We start from the raw sequence: 22,279 nt of genomic DNA on the forward strand, positions 1-22,279 counted from the left end.
TCATATCAGAATCTAACCTCGATACGAGTCAGTACATAACTACAACATTTTGATTTATATCAATTTTTTTTCTCTTCAAAATCTTGGATTTTATACACTAAAAAAATTGTCATCCTCATAAGTTATAACAATATTCATTTTTTTATTCAATATAATTTTTGAGATCAACAACATATTATAAAAATATAATTATTTTTTAAGAAAAAAAAAATTGAAACTAAATTAATATTCATGTCTTTTTCTTTGTCATTGATATAATTTAATCTTCTTTGGTAGCTACCATTGGAAATCGTACGACACGTAACTCTGTGCCATAATCACATACAATACTGTCCGATAGTGTTAACAATTGAGTAACTACATTGCAATCAGAGTCTCCTAAGCTAAACACTTTCACTGGTTCTCCTGTTTGCACATCCATAATAACTATAGAACCCTGAAATCATAAAAAAAAAATGATTTGCATAAAATGTTCAACTTTTTGAAAAAATCACATTAATACCTGTTTAGAAGTAATAAGTAAATTATGTGTTAACATCGCCAAATCATAACAGTAGACATTACTCTGCATATAAAAAATTTAATAATGAAAATAAATCTCAAAGCATTATCAAAAATAAAATATCTCACAATTTGAATACTATTAAGTTGGTGACCATGAAACCTATCCCATACACAAATTTTATCATCTTGACCAATGCTAATAACATAGCTAGCTGAACATGTTATTCCTAAGACTCCTCCATCATGACTTTGAACTGTATACATGCATGTACCTAGAAGTTAAATAAACTAATAAGTAATAATTACAAATATCAAGTATATTATTAAATATTATTTATTATTTACAAACCAGTAACTAAATCCCATACACATAACATTCCATCTTGACTACCGGATGCAGCCATGTGAGGATTTACTTGATCAATAAATAAACACGTTATTGGCCCATAATGGCCATGCAAGGTATATAGTAACTGTCTATCTTCAATTCTAAATACCTAAAATATGTAAATAATTAATATAAAATATTCTTAAATATTCCTCATTAACTCTAATGTATGCCATTAAATAAATAAATAATGATTGTTTTTTAATGATTCAATAATAAAAGGGCACTGTTAGTTGTCTTAACAATTGTTTATTAAAAAAACTATGACTAATGAATGTCAATATATTTAAAAATTATTTTCATTTATACTTATTTTCTTATTTAAAAGAGCACACAAAACTAAATAAAACTACACAAAAATATTTTCTTCAAATTATTAAAAATGATTTGGTCAAGAGGTAGGTAAATTTTGTGTTAGAGAGCAAATTTTACATATACAAGATAGACAAATGGTGTGCCCTGCCTATGACGTGGCATCATTTTTCAATTCCTTATTGCTCAATGAACAGTGCTAGTAAAAATGTTAAACCAGTACTATTTTTCTTATAGTTGAAAATCCTTTCAAATTAAAAAAAAACTTATTTTTCATGTTTTGTACTCCTTTAACTTATTTTAACATCTTATATTTGATTTTACCAACCTTAAGCATATGATCTTGGCTACCAGTAACAATGTAAGCTCCATTAGTTTCAAGGACAGTAACTGGTTGATTATGTGCCTTTAAAGCTTCTATATGAAGACAACGTACAGTATCGTTAGATGTTTTTAAAGTGTGAAGAGATGAACCTATACTTCTCGTTCGTACATGTTCTACAGTAATAAATAAATATTGTTTAATTATAATTAATTTAAAAAAAATATAATATTTATTCTAATATATTTACTTCTAAGCGAGAAATTAGTTTTAGGTTTCTCTATAGATTCTCTCAAGGTTGATTCACTAAAAATATCAAGCTTGAAGAATTCTAGAGACCCATTCAACCTTACAGCTACTACATATTTATTGATCAATTTAATTGCTGTAAATCCATCATTTATGTCTCCTTGCCACATACACTAAAATTTTTTTTTAAATAAAAAATCATAATTTTTAATAATTTAACATTTAATGTCAAACTTTAAGTATCCCCTTGTACATATCCCAAAACTGCAATGAACCATCAGCACATCCCAGAACAACAACATTTTCGTTACAATCAACACACCATATCTGGGAGTTAACACAGATCTCATTTTCAGAAATCTTTTTGGATCGATTTTCCCATTCATTTTGGTCTGAATTAATAGTATGTCTTGCTTTGTTCTTATCTTGACTTATCATATCATAATTAGTGTTTTCAATAGAGATCACATTTTTACACCTTGCACATAATCTGAAGACAGTTTGTTAGATATGTATTACAATTCATTTTATCAAATAAAATTAAGTCTTACTGTTCTACATTTTTAAAAGACTCTTGAAAACCATAACTAGACATAGAATTAGAATCAGAATTTTTAGAATCATTTAAGAAGTCGTCAGATAAACTTAATTCTTCTGTATCTTCATCATTAGCATTGTCCAGATTAGACCTTAAACAAAAACAATTAATATAACGATATTTTTTTTGTTTTAACAGTAAGTTTATACTTTAAATCAGAGGTCATCAAATAGGCGGTATGAGACTTGTGGACAAAATGTATTCCTTAAATTATAATTTTTAATGGTTAACTAAATTAGGTTTTCATTTTGAATTAATTTTTTTAGGTTAAATATGTACATTGAATTTTGATGTCCTTTAAAATCCTTAATGTGACCAGTCAAAGGTTGTTAGTTGGTAACCTCTGTTTTAAAATGGTATAATATCCAGTTCAAACATTTCAAGTTTAATCTAGAGCCAGATTTAGACATGTGGCTGCACCCTTAGGAATAATATATTATGGAGGGATCCCAAATAAATGATCTGAACTATATATCATTTGAAAATCAAATGAAATTTATTATTGTCTGTATACTGTAACTGTAGACATACTACATACTAACTACTTGGTAATTTTAGTATTTTACTAAATAAATTATGAAAATAATCAAATTGCATAAGTAATATCAGATTTGTGGAAAATGACTACAAACGTAATAATAGGCAATAATTATAGTTTATACTAAAACTTATGTTAACTAGTAAACGAATCTAATAGTTTTTGACAAAGAATTTTTCATTTACAATTTTGACACACGATTCCCGTTCCACAAATGTTTATTTAGAAACACATTTTGTAATAGTATAGTGATGATGTAGGGAGCAAAAACTTGTCTTTTTAGTTCTTGAATCAAAGTACACCACTAATTGTTATATTTTTATTTAACAATAATTATGCGTAATATAGAAGTGAACTATCATATGTTTGGTGAAAATTTAATTTTAAATGAAAAAATAAGTTCCATATTACTTGACACTTTTTTTTTAGATTTAATAAAATTATATTTACACTATTAGCTAGAACAGCTCAATAATAAAATAAGATAATATTTAAATATGTTCAAATATAAATGAAATACATTTTTCTGTATTTTATCATTAAATAATTACAAAACTGTAAGACCTAGGCTGCAGCCCTTTCAGCACCCTTCACCCTAAATCCATTTAATAACAAACTATACCTTTAAGTATTACATTTTTAAAGGTTGTTATGACTTATGAGAATTAATAAATAAGTTAATGTCTTAAGCTCTAACGATTTTAGTTAAATCGGTGTTCCTATACTACCAATAAAATATTTTATGTCAGTTTAAACTTTTGAATTTTTGATAGAAAACAATGAGTTGATTCTTAGTTAGTTTTCATTAAAATAAAATCAAAAATATTAGTATAAAAAAATAAAGATAAAATTGCCTGACTGTTTTTTTACGAAATTTACCTATCAATGGTACTAATCAATTCACCGGTTAATGCATTCCAAACATTAATACAACCAGCAAGGCATGTACTAACAATAATATTTCCATAGGTAGCAATACATTCAATTGATTGTGTGTGCCCTTTAAATTCAATTGGAACTGCTTCTAATATAACCTGAATAAGAATTTAAATCTACAAAACTTAAATAAAATGAAATTAAACTATATTACAAACTATACATACTTGTATACCAGAGTCATGTTGTATATAACTCACATCATGGCTCCAACCAGCTCTCCATTCAGCATAGTTACGACTACAGACACATCGGTACAACATTATCAATGTGTAGACTAGCACTAATATGCTAATTAAACATAGAACAGCAATCAATATTAATTCTGATGGTGAAGTAGGTATAAAAGGTTCAGATGATTGATCAATAACATTGATGTCTTTTCTACTTTCCAGTGGCGCTACTATATGAGTATCTAAAATAAATTATAATTCAACATTTAACAACAACTTTTTTTAGTCCAAACAGATATGATCAAAGTAGGAATATGAGCATACCAACAAAATCAAAAGGGTCAAGAGCAGCAGCAAAAGACTTCCAATGGGATGGAAAAGATTTTTCCGCATCATTTAGAGATTCACGCAATGACATTGCTTCCTCTGGTGTCACAGAATGAGCCACGTGTATAGGTTGTAATACAGACACATAGGATCCAGCGACACTCATATTATACATGCCCAATAAAAATTGCCAGTTATACCAAGAGAGTCTTGGCCAATGGGGCCATTTTTCTGCATTTAGAAGTTGCACATAATATGGTAAATCATGTTCTTGAGATTGATTAGCCTAACATTGAAATTACAAAATTAGTAATAAGACATAATATCAACAAAAATAATGATGATTATTTAATTATTGATAAAACACCTTTAGGTTAGACTCATATTCTTGTTTTACAGTATATCTAGCTTTGTTTTCAATTATAACAGCTCGTCGACCCTCTTCCCATGCAAGAGGAAAATGTATATTAGATCGTTCTTGAATATATGGTTTCTCAGTAGTTACAGATTTTCTTAGATCAAAAAATTCTTGCACAGTTTCTGTGTTATATATAATACCAGATATCCAAAACACCATAACCATCATTAACACTCGCTGAACAATTCTTGTAGCTGCCCAAAGGTATAGGAATCTCAAACGTTTAGATATTGGTTTGCGTCGGGGATCTTCTAAAGAAGCCATAATTTGCAAACCATTCAAGCGTGGATGAGAAGCAGATTTTAACATCACACCACTTCGACTTGAATGTTTTAATGCTGGAGGATTAGATTTTTGCATTTTATTGGCCAAATTAGCAAATGAAAACGGGTAATATGTCTTTTGGTAAGTAGAGTCATCTACCGATTTCATATTTAATGATATGAGAGCAAGAAAAAAGAACATTTGAAAAAAGTAGTCACATAACAAACCTACTATGGCAAATATACAAAATTCCTGGAAATGTTATTCAAAATTAGATATAAATTAAAATATTGAAGTATAAAATTACATTACTTGAATTGATGAAACAAAAGTCAATAATCCACCAGTTAAAATAGTAACTTCAATTAAAAGATTTTGAGTTATGGCCCATCCTTCTTTACTTAAACCTTGGGCCAATCGTATTTTTACATCTAAATTTGGTGCTGTCGAACCAACTGATTTTATTATGATCAACATATTTTCTAGACCAACAACAATAACTAAATAAGGAAAAACCTAAATAGTCATATAAAAATAATATTTTAAAGTAAAACAATTTAAATTAAATTAGTATAACAATATAAATTAAATTACCATTTGACTTTGAATATTTATAGTAAAATCTAATCCAAATAAAAAACAAAGCCCCATAGTTGTTAAAAGAGTAGATACAACTGTAAAAACAGCTCCAAAACTAATCCCAACCTATAATAAAAAAATGGTTTGATTTAAATAAAATTAAATATATTGTAAAATAAATAAATATTATACCTTAGAGACAAATATGTCCATTTTTTTAATAGAGTAATAAATGTACCCAAATAAAAGCATATAACACGAGAGTAAAAAAAATATTGTTTCATAATTTATTTCTCCAGGATAGTAAATATGTAAAGTTGAAGTGTCTGAAAGAATTTGATTTGATTTAACATGCACGGGGTAAATTTGTTTCAAATGAGTTTTCAATCCTTGTATATACCTATGTTTAAAAAAAGGTTTATTTTATTTTAAAATACAATAATTTAAATGTTATTACTTATTAGATAGTTACTACCTACAGAAATCATAATAATTTTGTAATAAATTGGTTGTAATAATAAAAATTAAAAATTATTTTTAATTACATTTTTAAGGTTATACCTTATAGCTATTAATAATTTGTTTTAAAATTAAGTAATATATTATTAAAAAGATGATTTACGGTGGTACAAGTTGTTTCATAAATATTGTAATAGCAAATTGGACAACTCTTTGTCGAGGATGTACAGAATATCTCCTAATTCCGGTTTCTTTAAGAGGCATACCAAATAACAGTTCTGGAATACTAATTTTTATATGAGATGGGCTCTGAAAAACAAAAGGTGTTATACAAAAATGGGTTATAAAATATAATATAAATTAATGTAAATATATACCTGATAAGTAAAAATGGTTTTTTCAATGCTGCTATCAGTGCGGAACTCTTCTAAATCTTGATGCCACAAATTACTTGGTGATACAAGTAAACAACTGAACTCTGGCAATGTCTTTACATCAGAATTAATGTTTTCTATGTGTAGACAGACATCGTTTAAAGAAATTCTAATGAATAAAACATATTTTATTTTACAAATATAAGAATAATATTCAAAAATTATTTCAAATGAGTACTTGTTATCTAATTGATAATTTCTAATGATATCAACTAATTTGAATGATTCAGCTAAAGGGCCTCTGAAGGCATCTGACAAAACTAAATTATCCAACCATGGGGTTACCATTGATCTCATAACTATCTATAGAGAACCACAAATATAATTTGAAAATAAATATTTCAAATTTAAATAGTAGCTTATGAGACTAGGTTATTTAAAATAGGTTACTTGTTGAATATACACACTGGGTTGTCCATTAAACCATCGATTTGTAACATTATCTGGCTTATAAGAAGGTGTAATGGTTGATTGTACTACATTGCTGAACAAAGGTAATCCAAACAGTGATAAACTAAAACAATGTATTTTATTACACAAATTAAAATATTATTAGTACTTATATGAAATAGTATTTCAAATTTTGATAAATTAAGTTTAACATTAAAAATACTGTGGAATTAATAAAAATTTAACAAAAATCAACACCTAAAGCGTCTATAATCATCAATTCTTTTTACAATAAAAATATTGTTTAAGTTCAACTTATTTCATATATAAATATGATTAACATGATATATATATATGATTAATAATTATACTATAAATTAAATGAATAGGTAATTCATACTTATAAAATTATCAATTATTATAACTTGTTATTACTGTGAATAAAGGAAGATTATCCATTTTAGTTGAGAAAAGAAATGTTGAACAATTACCTGCATACAACAACAATTACAGTAGAAATTGTTAATGAAATGACGGGATGAGATGCACAGAACAGGCCATAGGAGTAATATAACTGTGACACTTTGTCTGGTAGACGTCTGGGCACAGCCAATTTTGTCCAATTTGGGTCTCCCATTTTTTGTAAGGATTCTGCAAAATGTGTTTTGGTGATTTAAAAAACACTCAAGAAGTGGGCAATTAAAAAAAAACAAATATTGCCATACAATGTTCACGTGCACATTTTATATAGATGGTTAAGACAACTGAAGACTGAGCTCTGAGCACAGTTAGTAGCAGCTAGTCGACATTGATTGTTTATTAAACAGTTGAGAGGATAAAATGCGTTATATTGTGTTCTATCCTGACCATCTCGTACAAGCTGTAGCAATTGGTGACGTTACTTGGCATGTGTTATCCAATCACTATAATATAAAAAATATATCAAATACGAACATTAATCCACCGAGGATAAAAATGAAACGTCGACGTTAAACAAATATAAGCCAAACATACTCGTTTGTTATCTGTAAAAAAATAAGAAATAATAATAGAGAAAAAACAATAGAAATTCAAATCTCGGTCTTTAGAGTTTAGACTCTACAACAGTCTTGAAACATATTACTTTATGTCTATAGAGTAGCAACGTTAACATTTTAACAATAAATTAATTTTATATATCAATTACAAGCGTATGAGTATGATATAAAAAAAAAATAATATAATAATAATGAATAACCAATGTCCAATACAATTTACCATAGGGCATAGAAGACATGCCGTCACCAACCATTAGAACGACGACGTGATACTCATAGATAAGTATAATACTGATATATATATATATATTGATAACAGACATTTCTTACAACGGATTATGCGTAGCTCAGTCCACCAGCTGACCCCAGTGCCACGGGAGAACTGGGGTATCAGTGTATCACCCGGTGCTACTGTAGATATAACCAAATACAACTACTGACTCTGTACAGTGGATAATGAACTTGTTGCTTGCTGTTACGAGTTTACGACTGTACTAGTTTTTTTCCAAGTGATTAGTGATTAGTGATTAGTGATCACTAGGTTATAAGTCAACGGGAGACAGCTACTTGGTGACTGGAGTATGCAGTTTCTCAGATGCTGTAGTTCCACTGTGACTATATCATCCTACTCTGTAGGCTGAACGAAATACTCAAATCATAGTCAGGAGCATAGATAAAATATCTATTTTATAGGTCTATGATATAAATCCAACTTTGCCTATGATCACTTATTGGTCAGGAACGCAGTTTAAACACAGAGGTGAAACATATTCTGCGGTTTAAACCCGGAGCAAAATAATCAAGTCGCTGCCTATTGTTCCAAACTATATTTATTCCAAATTGCATTTGTACGAACTGAATTTTATTACGCAATATATTTTTCAAGTTAAAAACAAAATATGTTTATTAGAACATTTGGAACAACTGTTATTTGAAATACATTGGTTAAAAGTATTAGTTTAACCATGGCTAAATAATGATAGAGTCATGACCATGCACCACATGGTTAGAACAATCAATCATAGGAATACAAATACTGAAATACATGTTATAATTATATCACTTGTAAATGATAAAGTTTAAAGAATAAAAAAAGATTATATCACCAGGACTGTAGCCAGGATTTTTGTTTGTTGGGAGGGGGAACAATATTTTATTGCTAGGGACAGGGTTCAACCGGCTATAGTACGCAAGTTCGATATTTCGGAGGGGGGCTCAAGGCACTGAATGCCCTAAAGCCCCTCCTCCCTCAAAAGCTACGACCTACGGAACCGTATAACACCGACTATATGTCTACATTATGAAAAGACTATTTTCATAAAGTCTGTGGTTTTATAGGTAGGTACTTTTATCATGCAGTTGGTCAGCAACAGAGACTCAGGCAGCCAGGCAACGAACCCCAACGAAACGATGCCAGACAGGCTCTGCGAGTTTCTAATATCTGAAAAATAGCAGTCTCTGAAGGCATCAAACAGCCCAGTATAGCCTACCTATATACTGTATACTTTTAAAGTTTGTGTTTATGATCTCTGAACAATCAGCGGACAACGAGCTTAGATGAAGCAGATTATCACATGTACCTACTCACAAATAGTTTAAGAATTAACGAAAATAAAGTTTTTGGTCCATATTATGTTTTAACAAACATTTCACATTTTCACACCGACCACCTCAGGCCTCAGCTAAGTAGCTTAAGTGTTATAATGGGTTATTGACATACCTACCATAATTGCTATTGGGCTCGGAGTGATCCATCCCTCATGATATTTAACAACCCATTTCCCCATAATTGTAAGGTACGGATAGGCTTTCTCACTCTCAAACTTGGGATATCCGTGTTGGTTGATTCTTTGGGTCTCAGCCGTTGGAATCGACCTAGCTGCCTATTTTTTATATTAATTCATTGAAGATATTGAAATTAAGGAGCAGTTAATACTGAAAAATATTGAATTATTAGATTCACAATGCAGTGTCACCACGGAGAAGTATGCGTTGTTTCATGCAGTAAACATGTATTTTCCATTTGATACAAACTACAATTAATGCAATATAAAATAAACTAACATTGGAATGAATATTTTGGAACAATGAGCCTTGAACAAAAAAATTTGTAAGGGCTAGTGGCATAAATAGATTGTGGAACAATTGGTCGTTGGGACAAATGTACATTTTGAATATTAATTAAAATTTGAACAAATTGACTTCGGAACAACTGTATAGGTATTTTGTGGAAGGTAGTGAATACTGAATACTGAATAGTGAATAATGATCCACCCAATTCTATTAGGCCATTCGTATCATTCGGACAATCGTACCCAATACCCATTATCACCACCAAGTAATCTAATGCCGTGATCGCCACTCATCGACTCGTATTATTCTGTATTCATTATTATTATTATTATTGCCGAAGTAATAATAAGGTATTTAGCGTTAGTAAAAAAAAAAAGTAACATAAGTAATAATAGTAATAATAATTTTCTTTACGGTAGTACGGTTGCCAAAACCCATTAGTTTTAGTTTTTGTGCGATATTTCTGTGTTCTGTCCACAAACAATAGAACACAGTGCCGTGTTTTCGTTTTTGTAACCCAATCGTTTTTCAATTTGTATTCGGAAAGATTTAGGTAGTTATTTTATTTGTGTTTTCATTTATAGAACATTACACTGACGAATTCACGGGGCGTAACACTAACGTAAACATACAATTTTCGTTGCAGGAATGTCCGACGGGGACATGATCAAAGACGGCGTGGATAAGTTGGCGATTCACGACGACGATGAAATCGATTCTAACTACAAGCCGCCACCAGAAAAATCTATTGAAGAGCTCTTGAATGCTGACAAAGAAGACGCGAGCTTGCAAAAATACAAAGAAAAATTACTGGGTGATGCTAACAGTGGGAAAATCATTTTTGGTAACTATAATTAATTGCAATTATTGGGAAGTGTATTGTATCTAGGTAATTAATAACACATTATTACAGTAATATATTTTAATAATGAATGTTTTAAAACAAATTTTATTGCAAAGTATTCCGCTTTATATACTTGTATAATAGTTCATATTTTTGGATTCATTTTTAAATTTAATCTAGGTTATTCCTTTAAAAATAAGTTTATACTTATTTCAATACCTTCATTTTGTCTTGAAATAAATAATTGTTATAAGTATATTAGAAATTTCTGTGGGTAACTACAATATAAAATAAATATTTTTACCAAATTATATTGCTATTTAAACTTAGTATAGTTTGAAATTGTTTTATTTAATTTAAAATAAATATATTAGAACAATAAGATCTACAATATAAAATTTATTTTTTTTAAACTCCAACAGTTTCTTTTATACAATTTATATTTCAATTCTTAATTATTGATGTAATATAGCAGTTATTTAACTTGTATTTAATTAAAATTTAACCCTGTACTAGTCGCCTAGTTATGTATTTTTTGATTAGTTGCAATAGTCCTATTAGTATTATGTCCCAGTCAGTATTATAGAATTTACCATTTAATTTACAAAACTCTGGGATACATAATATGTAACTCATGCAACTGATGAAGGGTTAATACTTTAATAGGTGTAAACATGCTAAGTTGAATTAAATTTTATTTCTAGATGAAAATAATCCAAATAAAGTGATCGTCAAAAAATTGGCATTATGTGTTGCTGATAGACCAGACATGGAACTTGATTTGTCCGGAGATTTAACAAATTTAAAAAAACAGGTTATTATTTTATTTTAAATTTTAAACCATTTACCATTTTTGTAGCATTTTACAAATATAATTACATTTTAGGTGTTCATAATAAAAGAAGGAATATCATACAAAATTAGAATAGATTTTATAGTACAACGAGAAATTGTTCATGGTCTGAAATATGTTCAAAAGACTTATCGTCTAGGTGTACCAGGTAATATTGTTAAATTGGCTTGATATAATAGTACTTAAAATACCAGAGATCACTAGTAAATACTTTTCGAGAGACACTTTAGAAATTCAGGTTTTGGGAGCCAGGGGGCCATACAAATTATATGTTTAGGTTTATTCAAAGAAAGTTAAAGTAAAATTAATAAAAAACATCATTTATTAATTTACCCTCAGATAAAAAAATGTCCTCTTTTTGGGATGAATAAAGGTCATCTACAGGCTGCATGTTACCTCCTTGACACCATTTGGTACCTTTACTATGTACAAAACAATTGATAATTTTAATTCATGTTTAAAAACTGTATGTTAAATGTTCAACTTAAATATTTATATGATTCATTATTATTTTAAAAAAAGTATATTTTTTATTTAAATTTTGTTCAATTGAAATTGTAACTGAATTAAGAGTAAACAATTAGAATTTAAAGGATACTAAAATATCTGATTAAATAAATGTTTAAAAAAAAAGTACCATTATTAATGATGTAGTGTATACAAAATATGTTGATACATATAAAATTGAATTTTTTTATGCAAATAGAAATTTTAACTGAATTCCAGTACATGTCAATAATTATCAGTATTATAACTAGCAGTTTAGATATCCAACACTACTGAAGTACATGCCGTATAATATCCAATTACTTTTATTACTATTCAAATATAGTCATAGTTATAGTATTTGAATAAACTATCAAAATGTATAATGACATTGCTTCAAGAGAATTATTAATTATATTTGTAATGTTACATTTTTTTTGTTTCACTTTATTAGATATGATTATTTTATTATTATCTAAGTGTGGTATTCTGCATAATAATGATATTATCCCTATGCCTTATTAGTTATCATTTGGATATAAAAAAAATGCTCAAATTTATTTTAATTTTAAATGTTTCCATTGAAATAGGTATATTATTAAAATTATATTTTTTTAAAATCAGCACATTCACCATTTGGGAGGGGTTTATAAGTATAACTATTGTACATATATTTTTTAACAATAACGTCACAAATCAATGTAGCCATGTATTCATTATAAACAAAAATTTAAGGTTCATTTTAACATGTCATAGATGGTGAAAAAATGTATTTTATTGTTTATAATTTCTAGTTATTTATATAATTATCAGTTATTATTTTTATTAATTTAGACTACAGGCATAAAGAACTATAATCAAAATTTTAAATTATTGATCAGTTATTAATATGTTATTTGTAGATTAATTTATTTTTCCAGATTAGTTAGTTTTGTACTTATTAGTTATTGTGACTATCTGATTAAAAAAAAAACCAATCCTCTTTGTTTTTCCAAAAGGTAGCAGATTTTGAGTATGAGTACCTTCCATAGTTTTAGCCTTTTAGGGTCAACAAAATGGGTTGTTCACCAATAAATTTACCTGTACTGAAGAGTTTTAAAATATTTGTTTACCAAAATACAATTTTGCATCATAATTGGATATTTGGATCCACAAACTTGAGTATTAGGTATGAGATCATGTTCTTGGAAGATCATAACATCTTTTTCGCTGTATTGTTAATCTCGGAGCAGTATAGTAGACACTAAATAGGAAATTTGGAATTTAGTACATCATAATAAAATTGACATGTTTAATTTTTAGTCTCATGTAGTCAAAGTGAGTCGGTAACCAATAAATTCCATTTATTCTTTAATTTCCAATAGTAACATCTATAACTGGGGGAAACTGTTTCGAATTTTAAAATGGCCCTGCTGAGAAATTCACGATTTAAAAATTTAGTATTTATTTATGGTTAATTTTTATTTGTTTTGCTGCAAAATAGTTTGAGGTAAACTAATCAACATTTTCATTAATAATTTATACAATTGATAATATGGTAACTTTTTTTTAGTTGACAAAATGACTCACATGGTTGGATCGTATCCACCAAAGATGGAAATTCAGAGTTATACAACACCTGCTGAAGATGCTCCTAGTGGCATGATGGCACGCGGCTCATATACGGTCCATTCTTTATTTACGGATGATGACAAAAAGGAACATTTAAAATGGGAATGGGTATTTGAGATTAAAAAAGACTGGAAGGATAACTAATTTACAGGGAATTTACAATATCAGTTATAAATTAAAATCATAAATTTATAACAATTTAATTACATAAACAAATGATTAATAAATTTATTTTCATTCATCTTTTTCTTAGATTTATAGATAATTTTAATTTTAATAAAAATCCAATTTTTATTCGTATTATTACTACTATTATTTTTGTAATCTTCGATAATTGAACATTGCATGGTTATTTATAAATATATATATCTGTAATTTTATATATGTATGCATAAATACTATTTTGTTTAGACTACTACGTCTTACTATGGTGCCAAAGTTTTAATTTGATCAAAATTCTTTCTACTTGCTCTGGTCTCTAATAAGATTTTCATTCAATTATGTTTACTTAATATTTATAGGGACCATGAGATTTTTATCGAACAATATAATATTTTAGTTTTTATTTTAACATCACTAAAAAATTAAATATTGTATTTTTGTGAAAGGAAAATTAATTTTTTATTGTAATTTTTTTTATACCTCATCGTAAATAATTATATTCAATTACATTCATAAGTTTCTAAGTGTTATGTAATAGATCAAATAATAAATCATTATTGAAATATAAACATTTTTTTATTGTTTTCAAATTGCAAGCTAATACTAGTTATAAATTATATAAATAATAGTTGTGATTACATTGTCTCTGAAAATAGATTAAATTGTAGGAGGAAATATGTAATTTCTAAAGACATAATTATTTTTTTAATCAAGCGGAATTAATGTTTTTAAATTTCTTCTACTATTAGTATAAATTAATTTAACTGGTTTTATTTTCATCTTATTAATAAAATAATAAATATGTCAAAATCAATGTTTTAAAAAAAATATTTATGTATCATTGAAATGAAACAATATATTTTATTATTAGTGGCGACGTCTATCTCGATCTCTTCTGTCATGTTTGTGGGTTCGACTGCGACTACGACTACGTGAACGATGTCTACTGTGGCGGCTACGTGACCTGTCGATGTGTAAATAAACCATTATTTATAATTTCTTAGTATAAAAACAAAAAAGTACCTAGACCGTCGGTGACGTTCATTTCGATCACCACTTCTAGACCGGTGACTTCTTTTGTCATCTCGTTTACAACGCTCTTGTTCATCAAATTTACGCCGAGCTTCATGTCTTTCTTCATAATTTTTCTATTATAAGGAATTAAATAATTTATTTTTACATTTTAAATTTGTTAATAATTATATTGTCTCACTTCAAGTTCTGATAGTTTTTCTCTTATTTTAATAAAACCTAAATGTAATTTTCCTCCAAAATGGTCAGCTAATCTTCGATCGTTATCATGAATACCTAAATAAGCTGAACATACATCACACACTCTTAATTTTTGCTGTTGATAACTGCTAACAGGCATAGAATTTCTATAAGTATCTTCTGCTTCTGATTTTTTTTTACGTAGATCTTCAATCTTTTATCAAAGAAATGTATTTATATATATTAATCTTGTATCAAAGTAATGTATTTATATATATATTAATATTTTATAAAAAAAAGTTATATCTAACATACTTCTCCCATCAACTTGAGACTTTCATCAACTAAACCTTGGGCACCCAATTCTTCAGCTTTGGCCAATGTTTGTCCTATCTTCTCAGCTAACTCATGAACAGCATTGGCTTTTTCAGCTACTTCAGCAGTAAGTTCTTCCTGAGTTTCTAATAGTCGTTTTCGAGCTGCTTCAGTCCTGCGGTCACAATCACTAATAAACGCTTGTAAATGTTCAGTAGCCTAGAGAAAAATAATAGAGGATTAGTTATTTTTAATTGATACTCATTTATCTAAAAATGATAAATTACTTCATCAACTTACATCCACATCATAATAATGATCAAACTTCTGTTGAGCTTTTTCAAAATCTGCTCTTAATGCATTATCGTGTATTTTTGGACACTCTCCAATGTCCATGCGCTGAAATAATATAAAAATTTAATAATATAATACATCAAATAACCTAATATGGGAATTAAGGATTTACATGGAAAAATATCAGGTTGACCTGGAAACATGAAAATATACACAATATAGGGAAAATAGCATTATATTAATTAATGACTTACGTATCGAGTACTTAACAACCTCAAAACTTACACTTGCTCACTCTAAGAAGATACATGGCCTGAATGAATTATGTTAAATAAATATAAATAATATAACATAACATTAAGCAACAAAATATAATTAATGTATTGTAACAGATAGCTCTGTCGTTGTCTCAAAATTTTTTGACTTACAGACAGACGACCATTTACAATTTGCTCACCGACATTGAAGCATTGATGGCGAGCATCTTCCCCATCTTTGTATCATTGTCTTGAAACGAATCAAAACACAATTCGTTTTTGACTATTCCTAGAGAGGGTGACAATAATCAGGATTAAGAGTAAAACATTCGCATTCAAATAGACGTAAATTAACTGAGTTGATGTACGTACTGTCTTCGATGAAGCTACATTTTCAGAATAATTTCGGTAGATAATACCGATTGATAACTTAGAGATAATAATTAACTACTCACAAAAGATTTGTCGATATCATGGTAGGCTTTGTAGATAAGTTCTTTTTAAGAGTAGTGAACAATATAGAAGTCAAAGAAAATTTACCCTACAATTAATTAAAAAAAAAAAATTATACTAAGGCTATGAATGAATTCCCTAAGTTTATTTTACCTATATATTATTTACAAATGCAAAATTAATGTTATGTATTAAAGAATGTCTAATTGAAATTTAAATATTTTACTGGTAAATATATTATATTTATGAAGAAAAAAGAGTTAAGCATTTTTATGTTTTAATTATTTGGTACTAGGAAGCAGATTTTTTGAACTTTAAAAGTATTCAAGTATGTAAGTAAATTCAGAAATAATTATTTTAAGTAAACAATTTTCATTAAAAATTCTAGTTTAAAACTCGAACATACCTTACAGTATTTGAGTAAATTGAATAGTTGTTGATAAAATTGTGATTATGGATGAACAAATACGTTTACAAAAAAATAACAGTAATAAAATTCTTGTTTGACTTATTGTCAAAAAAATAACTAACTACCTAAACTATAGTTATGATTTTTGAGCATGTATTCTTAAAATTATAAATGGTTAAAAACATCATCCGTGAAATTTATCAACAAAAAAAATAAACATTTCTTCACAAACATTTATTAATAATTATAAAATATAGATGATATCAATGGTTCGAGATCTGAATTGATACTTTCTTATCTTAGTAACTATGTACGGATAGCTAAATACCATTTAAGATATTATAATTTATGGACATATTTAGGAAATTTGTGTTCATCTATATTAATTTATTTTGAAATTCTATGAAAATTTCTAGAAAACCCTTCAATCTGCACTAGCTTACGAAATATATAGTTAAAACCATAAAATTAACTCTTAAACATTCAAAGTATGCACTAAAAGTTTCATATTTTCAATCTTTAAGGTAAGTTTTGAGCATACATTAACATAATGTATGGAATCTGCTTCCTAATTATTACAAAGTATTAATTTGAAATTAACAACTAAAAATAAAAAATCTCATTGAGAATATATCAAATAAGTTGTTCAAGTTTAATTGAACATTTTAAAATATAGGTTTTTATTAGTATAGGTAATAATGTAATATTAACTTAAAATTAGTACTATAGTTACATAATAATAATATCCTTAGTCATTATAAATAGTTTCATTATTATTATTATTATTATTATTAGGTTATTATTGATTGGATTATTAATAAGAAAATATAAATTAACAATATCTTAAATCCCATAAAACAAATAAATAAATGAAACATTGTTTGTTTTAAGTCATATATAACAATTAATATTATTCAATTAACTCAAAAATAATTGTTTATAAACTTAACATTTTTAAATTTACATACGATTAATATGTTATTGAGGAAAAATAAGAAATTATTAATTTTAGTCAGCAATATTCTACATAATATCTATTATCTACCTATATACAATTGTATGAACATATTTTAAACAATATTCATGTTTTTTTCTCCCTAATAAAGAATATGTAAACATAATTAAAACCCAAAAATTATTTACTCACGTTTTCTGGAAGTATTGAGTTAATTTATTATGACAAACTTAATTATTTCTATATAATAAATACTATAAGCTTTTACATAAAAACGAACACTACACATGTTAATTATAAGGTAATGAATACAATACAAATTAACGAACATAATATATAGAAATACTCACAATAATAGATGATTTGTCAAGACTTTGATAATACTACCTACTTGTTATATTAAGTTAAGTATAACTGTGTTTAAATACAATTTAACTGTTACCAAAATGTTTAATCTGATAAGTGATATGAATAATAATATTAAAAATTACCTATCAAATTAAATCCGAGAAACAAATAATTAAAATTGTTGTAACTGCACCTAAACCAATTTATTTAATAATATGCCAATTTTACAAACACATATTTATTTTAATAATGTTTTATATCTAGTTTAATTTTTATAGTTGACTCATAAAAAATGTATATATTACTTTAGTAGGCACCTAAAACGTTTTTTATTTATTTAAACCTGACAAGCATAAATTAAAATATAATACATTATCAATACTTAATTAAAAAGATAGTTGGGATTGCAAAATTAGTTATTCTATACTAAAAATGTATTATTAATATTATAGGTAAAATTATATAAATATGATATTTGTAACAAACTAAAAATATAGATAGACACATGGCAAAGTTAATAAGTTTTATCCTAGAATCAAAGTACTTAAAGAAACAAATATATTACATAGAATATCACAAATATTATTTAAGTAGCTTATGGCGACAGAAACTTTTTATAGTTTATAAAATGTTTAATAAAAAAAATGTCACTAAAAAAAGTTTAAAAGAAAATATTGAACTAATTTAGTTCAGACCGATCAATACTACTGGTACAATATTAGTAATACATCCTATATATGTAAGTAAAAAATGATGCATATACAATAAAATAGTCAGTGCTCATAATACAATTTTGCAAAAAATATGTAGTGTTTAGTTATAATATCCATTTTAATCAAGTTAATACTAGTAAAATGTAAAAACTAAAGCGATTGATTTAATAAAAATATATTGAAATTGGATATAGTATTGTGGATGAGTATATTTTGCATTTCTAATAAACAATAATACATTAATAAATAGCACAAATAAAATAACTGGATGGACATGCAATAATTAGTTCTGATTTTAAAAATATGTCTCAATTTATTTAATGCATTTCAAAATGTTTTTATATAGTAATTATATTATGTGACATATGTTGTAATTAGAGCACTGTAGGTACATAAGATGATTCTAGGATATTTTATCTATGTGTATAATATTATACATGAAATATTTTAATTTAATTAGGTACAACAATAATTGTGTTAAAAAAAATATTAGTATGAAATCATTTACAAAAAGTATTAATAATTTAAAGTTATTTTAGTGCACATAGTATACATTATATAAAAGAGAAAAAATGTCTTTTTATCAGAATTAACACTAATAGTAACAAAATGTTGTTGTATATTAACAAATACTATACCCCAAACGTTAACTATTGTAAGTTACTAAGAATAACGATTTTATTTGAGAGAGAAAACAAATATTGCTGTAAAAATATATTGTTCTCTGTTTTAATTTAAGCATATGTACGATGAACCTAGGATCATGCTTTTGAATTTATATAGTTTTAGAATAATGTTTGAATACACTTATTTTTATCATATTATTAATATTATAATTTATTTTTGACCAAAATGGGCTTTTGTTACGCTCCCTCGGTATTACAAAATGCATTTCATATATCCTCTGATATATCCTGATAGGTAATATTTATATTTTTATTGAATATTGGAGAGAACAATATTAACAGCTCAAAAATAATCAATTATTGAATTAAAATTAGTAGAATAAATAGTATGTCTATACTTACAGTAGATGCCAATATGTCATGAGGACAGCAATACAATAAGAAACTTTTACAGACTTTTGGATCATTGAACTGCACTTGGTATCTACTTGTTTCCCCTGTAATCATTATTATTAAGTATAGAAATATGAATTAGAATGATTTGAGGTTTTGAAGTTACCGTTTCTGCCAGTGCCCATGAGCTGGTCCAACATGGCTCTCATTTGGTCGTGCGCGGACATAGTTCACAGGACGCCGTACCAGAGGTCTAGATTAGTATTTTAAATTGTCAAAAAAAATAATTAACAGATATGTACCGGATACAGACTTAGGAGGTGAATTAAAATGGCGGTGTCAATTAAGTGAGAACTTTGAATTTGTAATTTGTACTGACGTGTTTAAGGTAAGGTAGAAACAAGTAACGATACTTGGGATTTGGGAATTTAACGTGTTAACACACTATAATTTACGATTTTGTGATGGTAAATAATCATCAATCATCAGTGGAAATTACACGATTGTTAAAAAATGTTTGACTTACAGTGTGACCAACAGATAATCCGTGGTACTACAATGTAACATGGTGCAATACTTACCATAACTAAAAAAGAGCGGGCGTTCAAAATATTTTAAAGGATAAGACTATAAACATAATAACAAATGATACGGATTGCCAATGTAGAACCATCTTTCTCTTCTTCATAACTTAACAAATATTTACTCTCTTGTCTATTTTCTTATTTGATATTGATTAGTTATTTAAAAATTAAAACTTTAAGTGATAAGTCTTTATGACTGAATGTATGTAAATGTTACTATTACCATTGTAATAATGTAATGTAACCATTGGGGCCATTGGGCCCCGCCATAATAGATATAAATCCACAATAATACACGGTGAATGTATATTATGTCTCACTAAACTCAGGAGTCAGGAGTCTTGTTTTTAGTGGTAAGTGTCCCGAAGACTGATTAAGTCTAATTGTTTTGACAATAATTTTAGAAAACAGCTAAACACGCAAATACACCTACGTTTGGTTTCCCGATTAAAGTATCATCGTTATGATTACAAAATGTTCAGACAATTTATTTAAATTTTACAGTTAATTCATTGTCACTAGTATTTATTTTAAATTTATTTGACAACAAGCTTCTTATTATAGGCATTACAATAAATATGATCACTTTTTTATCAGCACAAAAAACAGATGTAGCTAATTCTAATGGTTTCAAAAGTAATATAAATCTCTGCATTTTTCCCAGTCATTTTCGAAAAACTTTGGTTTTTTGGTCATTTTTTTTGTAAAATATAATTGATCTGCCATCATAACAACTATTACTGACCGTACTTATATATTCGAATATTACGGATATTCGGATATCATAATATTACTGTTGATCGTGAATATTCGAATTTTGTTATTTAGATTATCCGGATATCATATACCGATTACCTATCCGAATATTTAAAAAATCCGAGTATATGTTTCAACACTAATAAACGTCATACGACGAAGTACTGCCCATCCGTTGTTGTAAGCTTAATTATTGTAATATTCGTCGCAAACCAGAGTATATACTGATGACATACACTGCTCGACTTGGAAAGTTGGAAAAATAAAATAGAGGGGGGGGGGTAAAATCTGTTTACTTTAAAAAAAAAACGTTCCCATCACTTCTTAAACGTCACTGAGTTGTGGGAACTATGCCCTCTTACTCCCTAATACCCCTAATTAAATCATATCAACAATATTTATAAATAATCAATTTAAAAATAAAATAAAAATAAATATAATAAGTAATTAGTAACTACCTACTGTACATATTGTATTGTAGTTATAATTTATAAATAATATTAAACTAAAAGTGATAGTAAAAGTAAATAAATGAATAGTTTAGTAATAATTAGTTAATATTAACTAACTTATGGATCTCCGGTTTGTCATAACCGGAGATCATGATGGTATCTCTCGCATTTTGATAAAAATTCAGAATAATGTCCAGTGAGTTCCCCTTAAAAATAATAGTACAAGGGGTACTTCAAGTACTCTAAAACTTGAAAAATTAGTTGAAGTACTCCGTTCCACTGCACAACTAACATGTACTTTCTTTTAGATTAAATATATCTATTCAAATTGATAAGTACGATTTTTTCTAAGTATACACAAACACCTATTTATTTTAGATTCTGGGAGGCACCGATAACATTAAATAATATTACAATACCAACCTCTAATACAACAAAATACCTCGGTGTAAATTTCGATAAAAAATTGAACTGTTCACACCATATCCGCTGTACAAAACTCAAAATAAACACCCGCCTATGCTTACTTAGACAAATCTTGCACTCAAAGTCTAA

General features: G+C 27.3%; 3 protein-coding genes across 8 annotated transcripts; 1 reads left to right on the plus strand and 2 right to left on the minus strand.

The window, feature by feature from the left end:
* Nucleotides 1-253: 253 nt before the first annotated feature.
* LOC111037605 (sterol regulatory element-binding protein cleavage-activating protein) lies at nt 254-8,252 on the minus strand. 4 transcript variants are annotated; one of them, XM_022320268.1, is made up of 22 exons: nt 7,906-8,199; nt 7,617-7,814; nt 7,383-7,542; nt 6,892-7,015; nt 6,680-6,804; nt 6,445-6,610; nt 6,231-6,376; nt 5,801-6,008; nt 5,624-5,734; nt 5,342-5,545; nt 4,715-5,281; nt 4,345-4,633; nt 4,015-4,262; nt 3,791-3,945; nt 2,327-2,464; nt 2,010-2,265; nt 1,777-1,948; nt 1,533-1,702; nt 854-1,001; nt 631-776; nt 503-565; nt 254-436 (listed from the first exon to the last, which is right to left on the minus strand). In XM_022320268.1, exons 3-22 carry the CDS (start codon nt 7,526-7,528, stop codon nt 260-262), a joined length of 3,759 nt encoding a protein of 1,252 aa, XP_022175960.1. In that variant the 5' UTR covers nt 7,529-7,542; nt 7,617-7,814; nt 7,906-8,199; the 3' UTR covers nt 254-259. The 4 variants fall into 4 exon arrangements, with proteins under 4 accessions (XP_022175960.1, XP_022175962.1, XP_022175959.1 ...); XM_022320267.1 differs by having other exon boundaries at nt 260-436; nt 8,149-8,252; XM_022320269.1 differs by having other exon boundaries at nt 260-436; nt 8,129-8,205.
* Nucleotides 8,253-10,259: 2,007 nt separating this feature from the next.
* LOC111037602 (rho GDP-dissociation inhibitor 1) lies at nt 10,260-14,526 on the plus strand. The gene is made up of 5 exons (XM_022320262.1): nt 10,260-10,554; nt 10,648-10,845; nt 11,550-11,659; nt 11,732-11,846; nt 13,737-14,526. Exons 2-5 carry the CDS (start codon nt 10,650-10,652, stop codon nt 13,937-13,939), a joined length of 624 nt encoding a protein of 207 aa, XP_022175954.1. The 5' UTR covers nt 10,260-10,554; nt 10,648-10,649; the 3' UTR covers nt 13,940-14,526.
* A 101-nt stretch (nt 14,527-14,627) lies between these two features.
* Nucleotides 14,628-20,403, minus strand: LOC111037601 (putative RNA-binding protein Luc7-like 1). Of its 3 annotated transcripts, none has more exons than XM_022320259.1 (8): nt 20,246-20,403; nt 20,099-20,185; nt 19,942-20,036; nt 15,785-15,883; nt 15,485-15,703; nt 15,171-15,383; nt 14,981-15,105; nt 14,628-14,921 (listed from the first exon to the last, which is right to left on the minus strand). In XM_022320259.1, the coding sequence occupies exons 2-8, from the start codon at nt 20,157-20,159 to the stop codon at nt 14,825-14,827; spliced, it is 909 nt and encodes a 302-aa protein (XP_022175951.1). In that variant the 5' UTR covers nt 20,160-20,185; nt 20,246-20,403; the 3' UTR covers nt 14,628-14,824. The 3 variants fall into 3 exon arrangements, with proteins under 3 accessions (XP_022175951.1, XP_022175952.1, XP_022175953.1); XM_022320260.1 differs by lacking the exon at nt 20,246-20,403 and adding an exon at nt 16,236-16,324 and having other exon boundaries at nt 20,099-20,116; XM_022320261.1 differs by lacking the exons at nt 19,942-20,036; nt 20,099-20,185; nt 20,246-20,403 and adding an exon at nt 16,207-16,576.
* Between the last annotated feature and the right edge of the window lie 1,876 nt (nt 20,404-22,279).

The sequence above is a fragment of the Myzus persicae genome, unplaced genomic scaffold (assembly GCF_001856785.1).
Source record: "Myzus persicae strain clone G006 unplaced genomic scaffold, MPER_G0061.0, whole genome shotgun sequence".
NCBI classification, from domain to species: Eukaryota; Metazoa; Arthropoda; class Insecta; order Hemiptera; family Aphididae; genus Myzus; species Myzus persicae.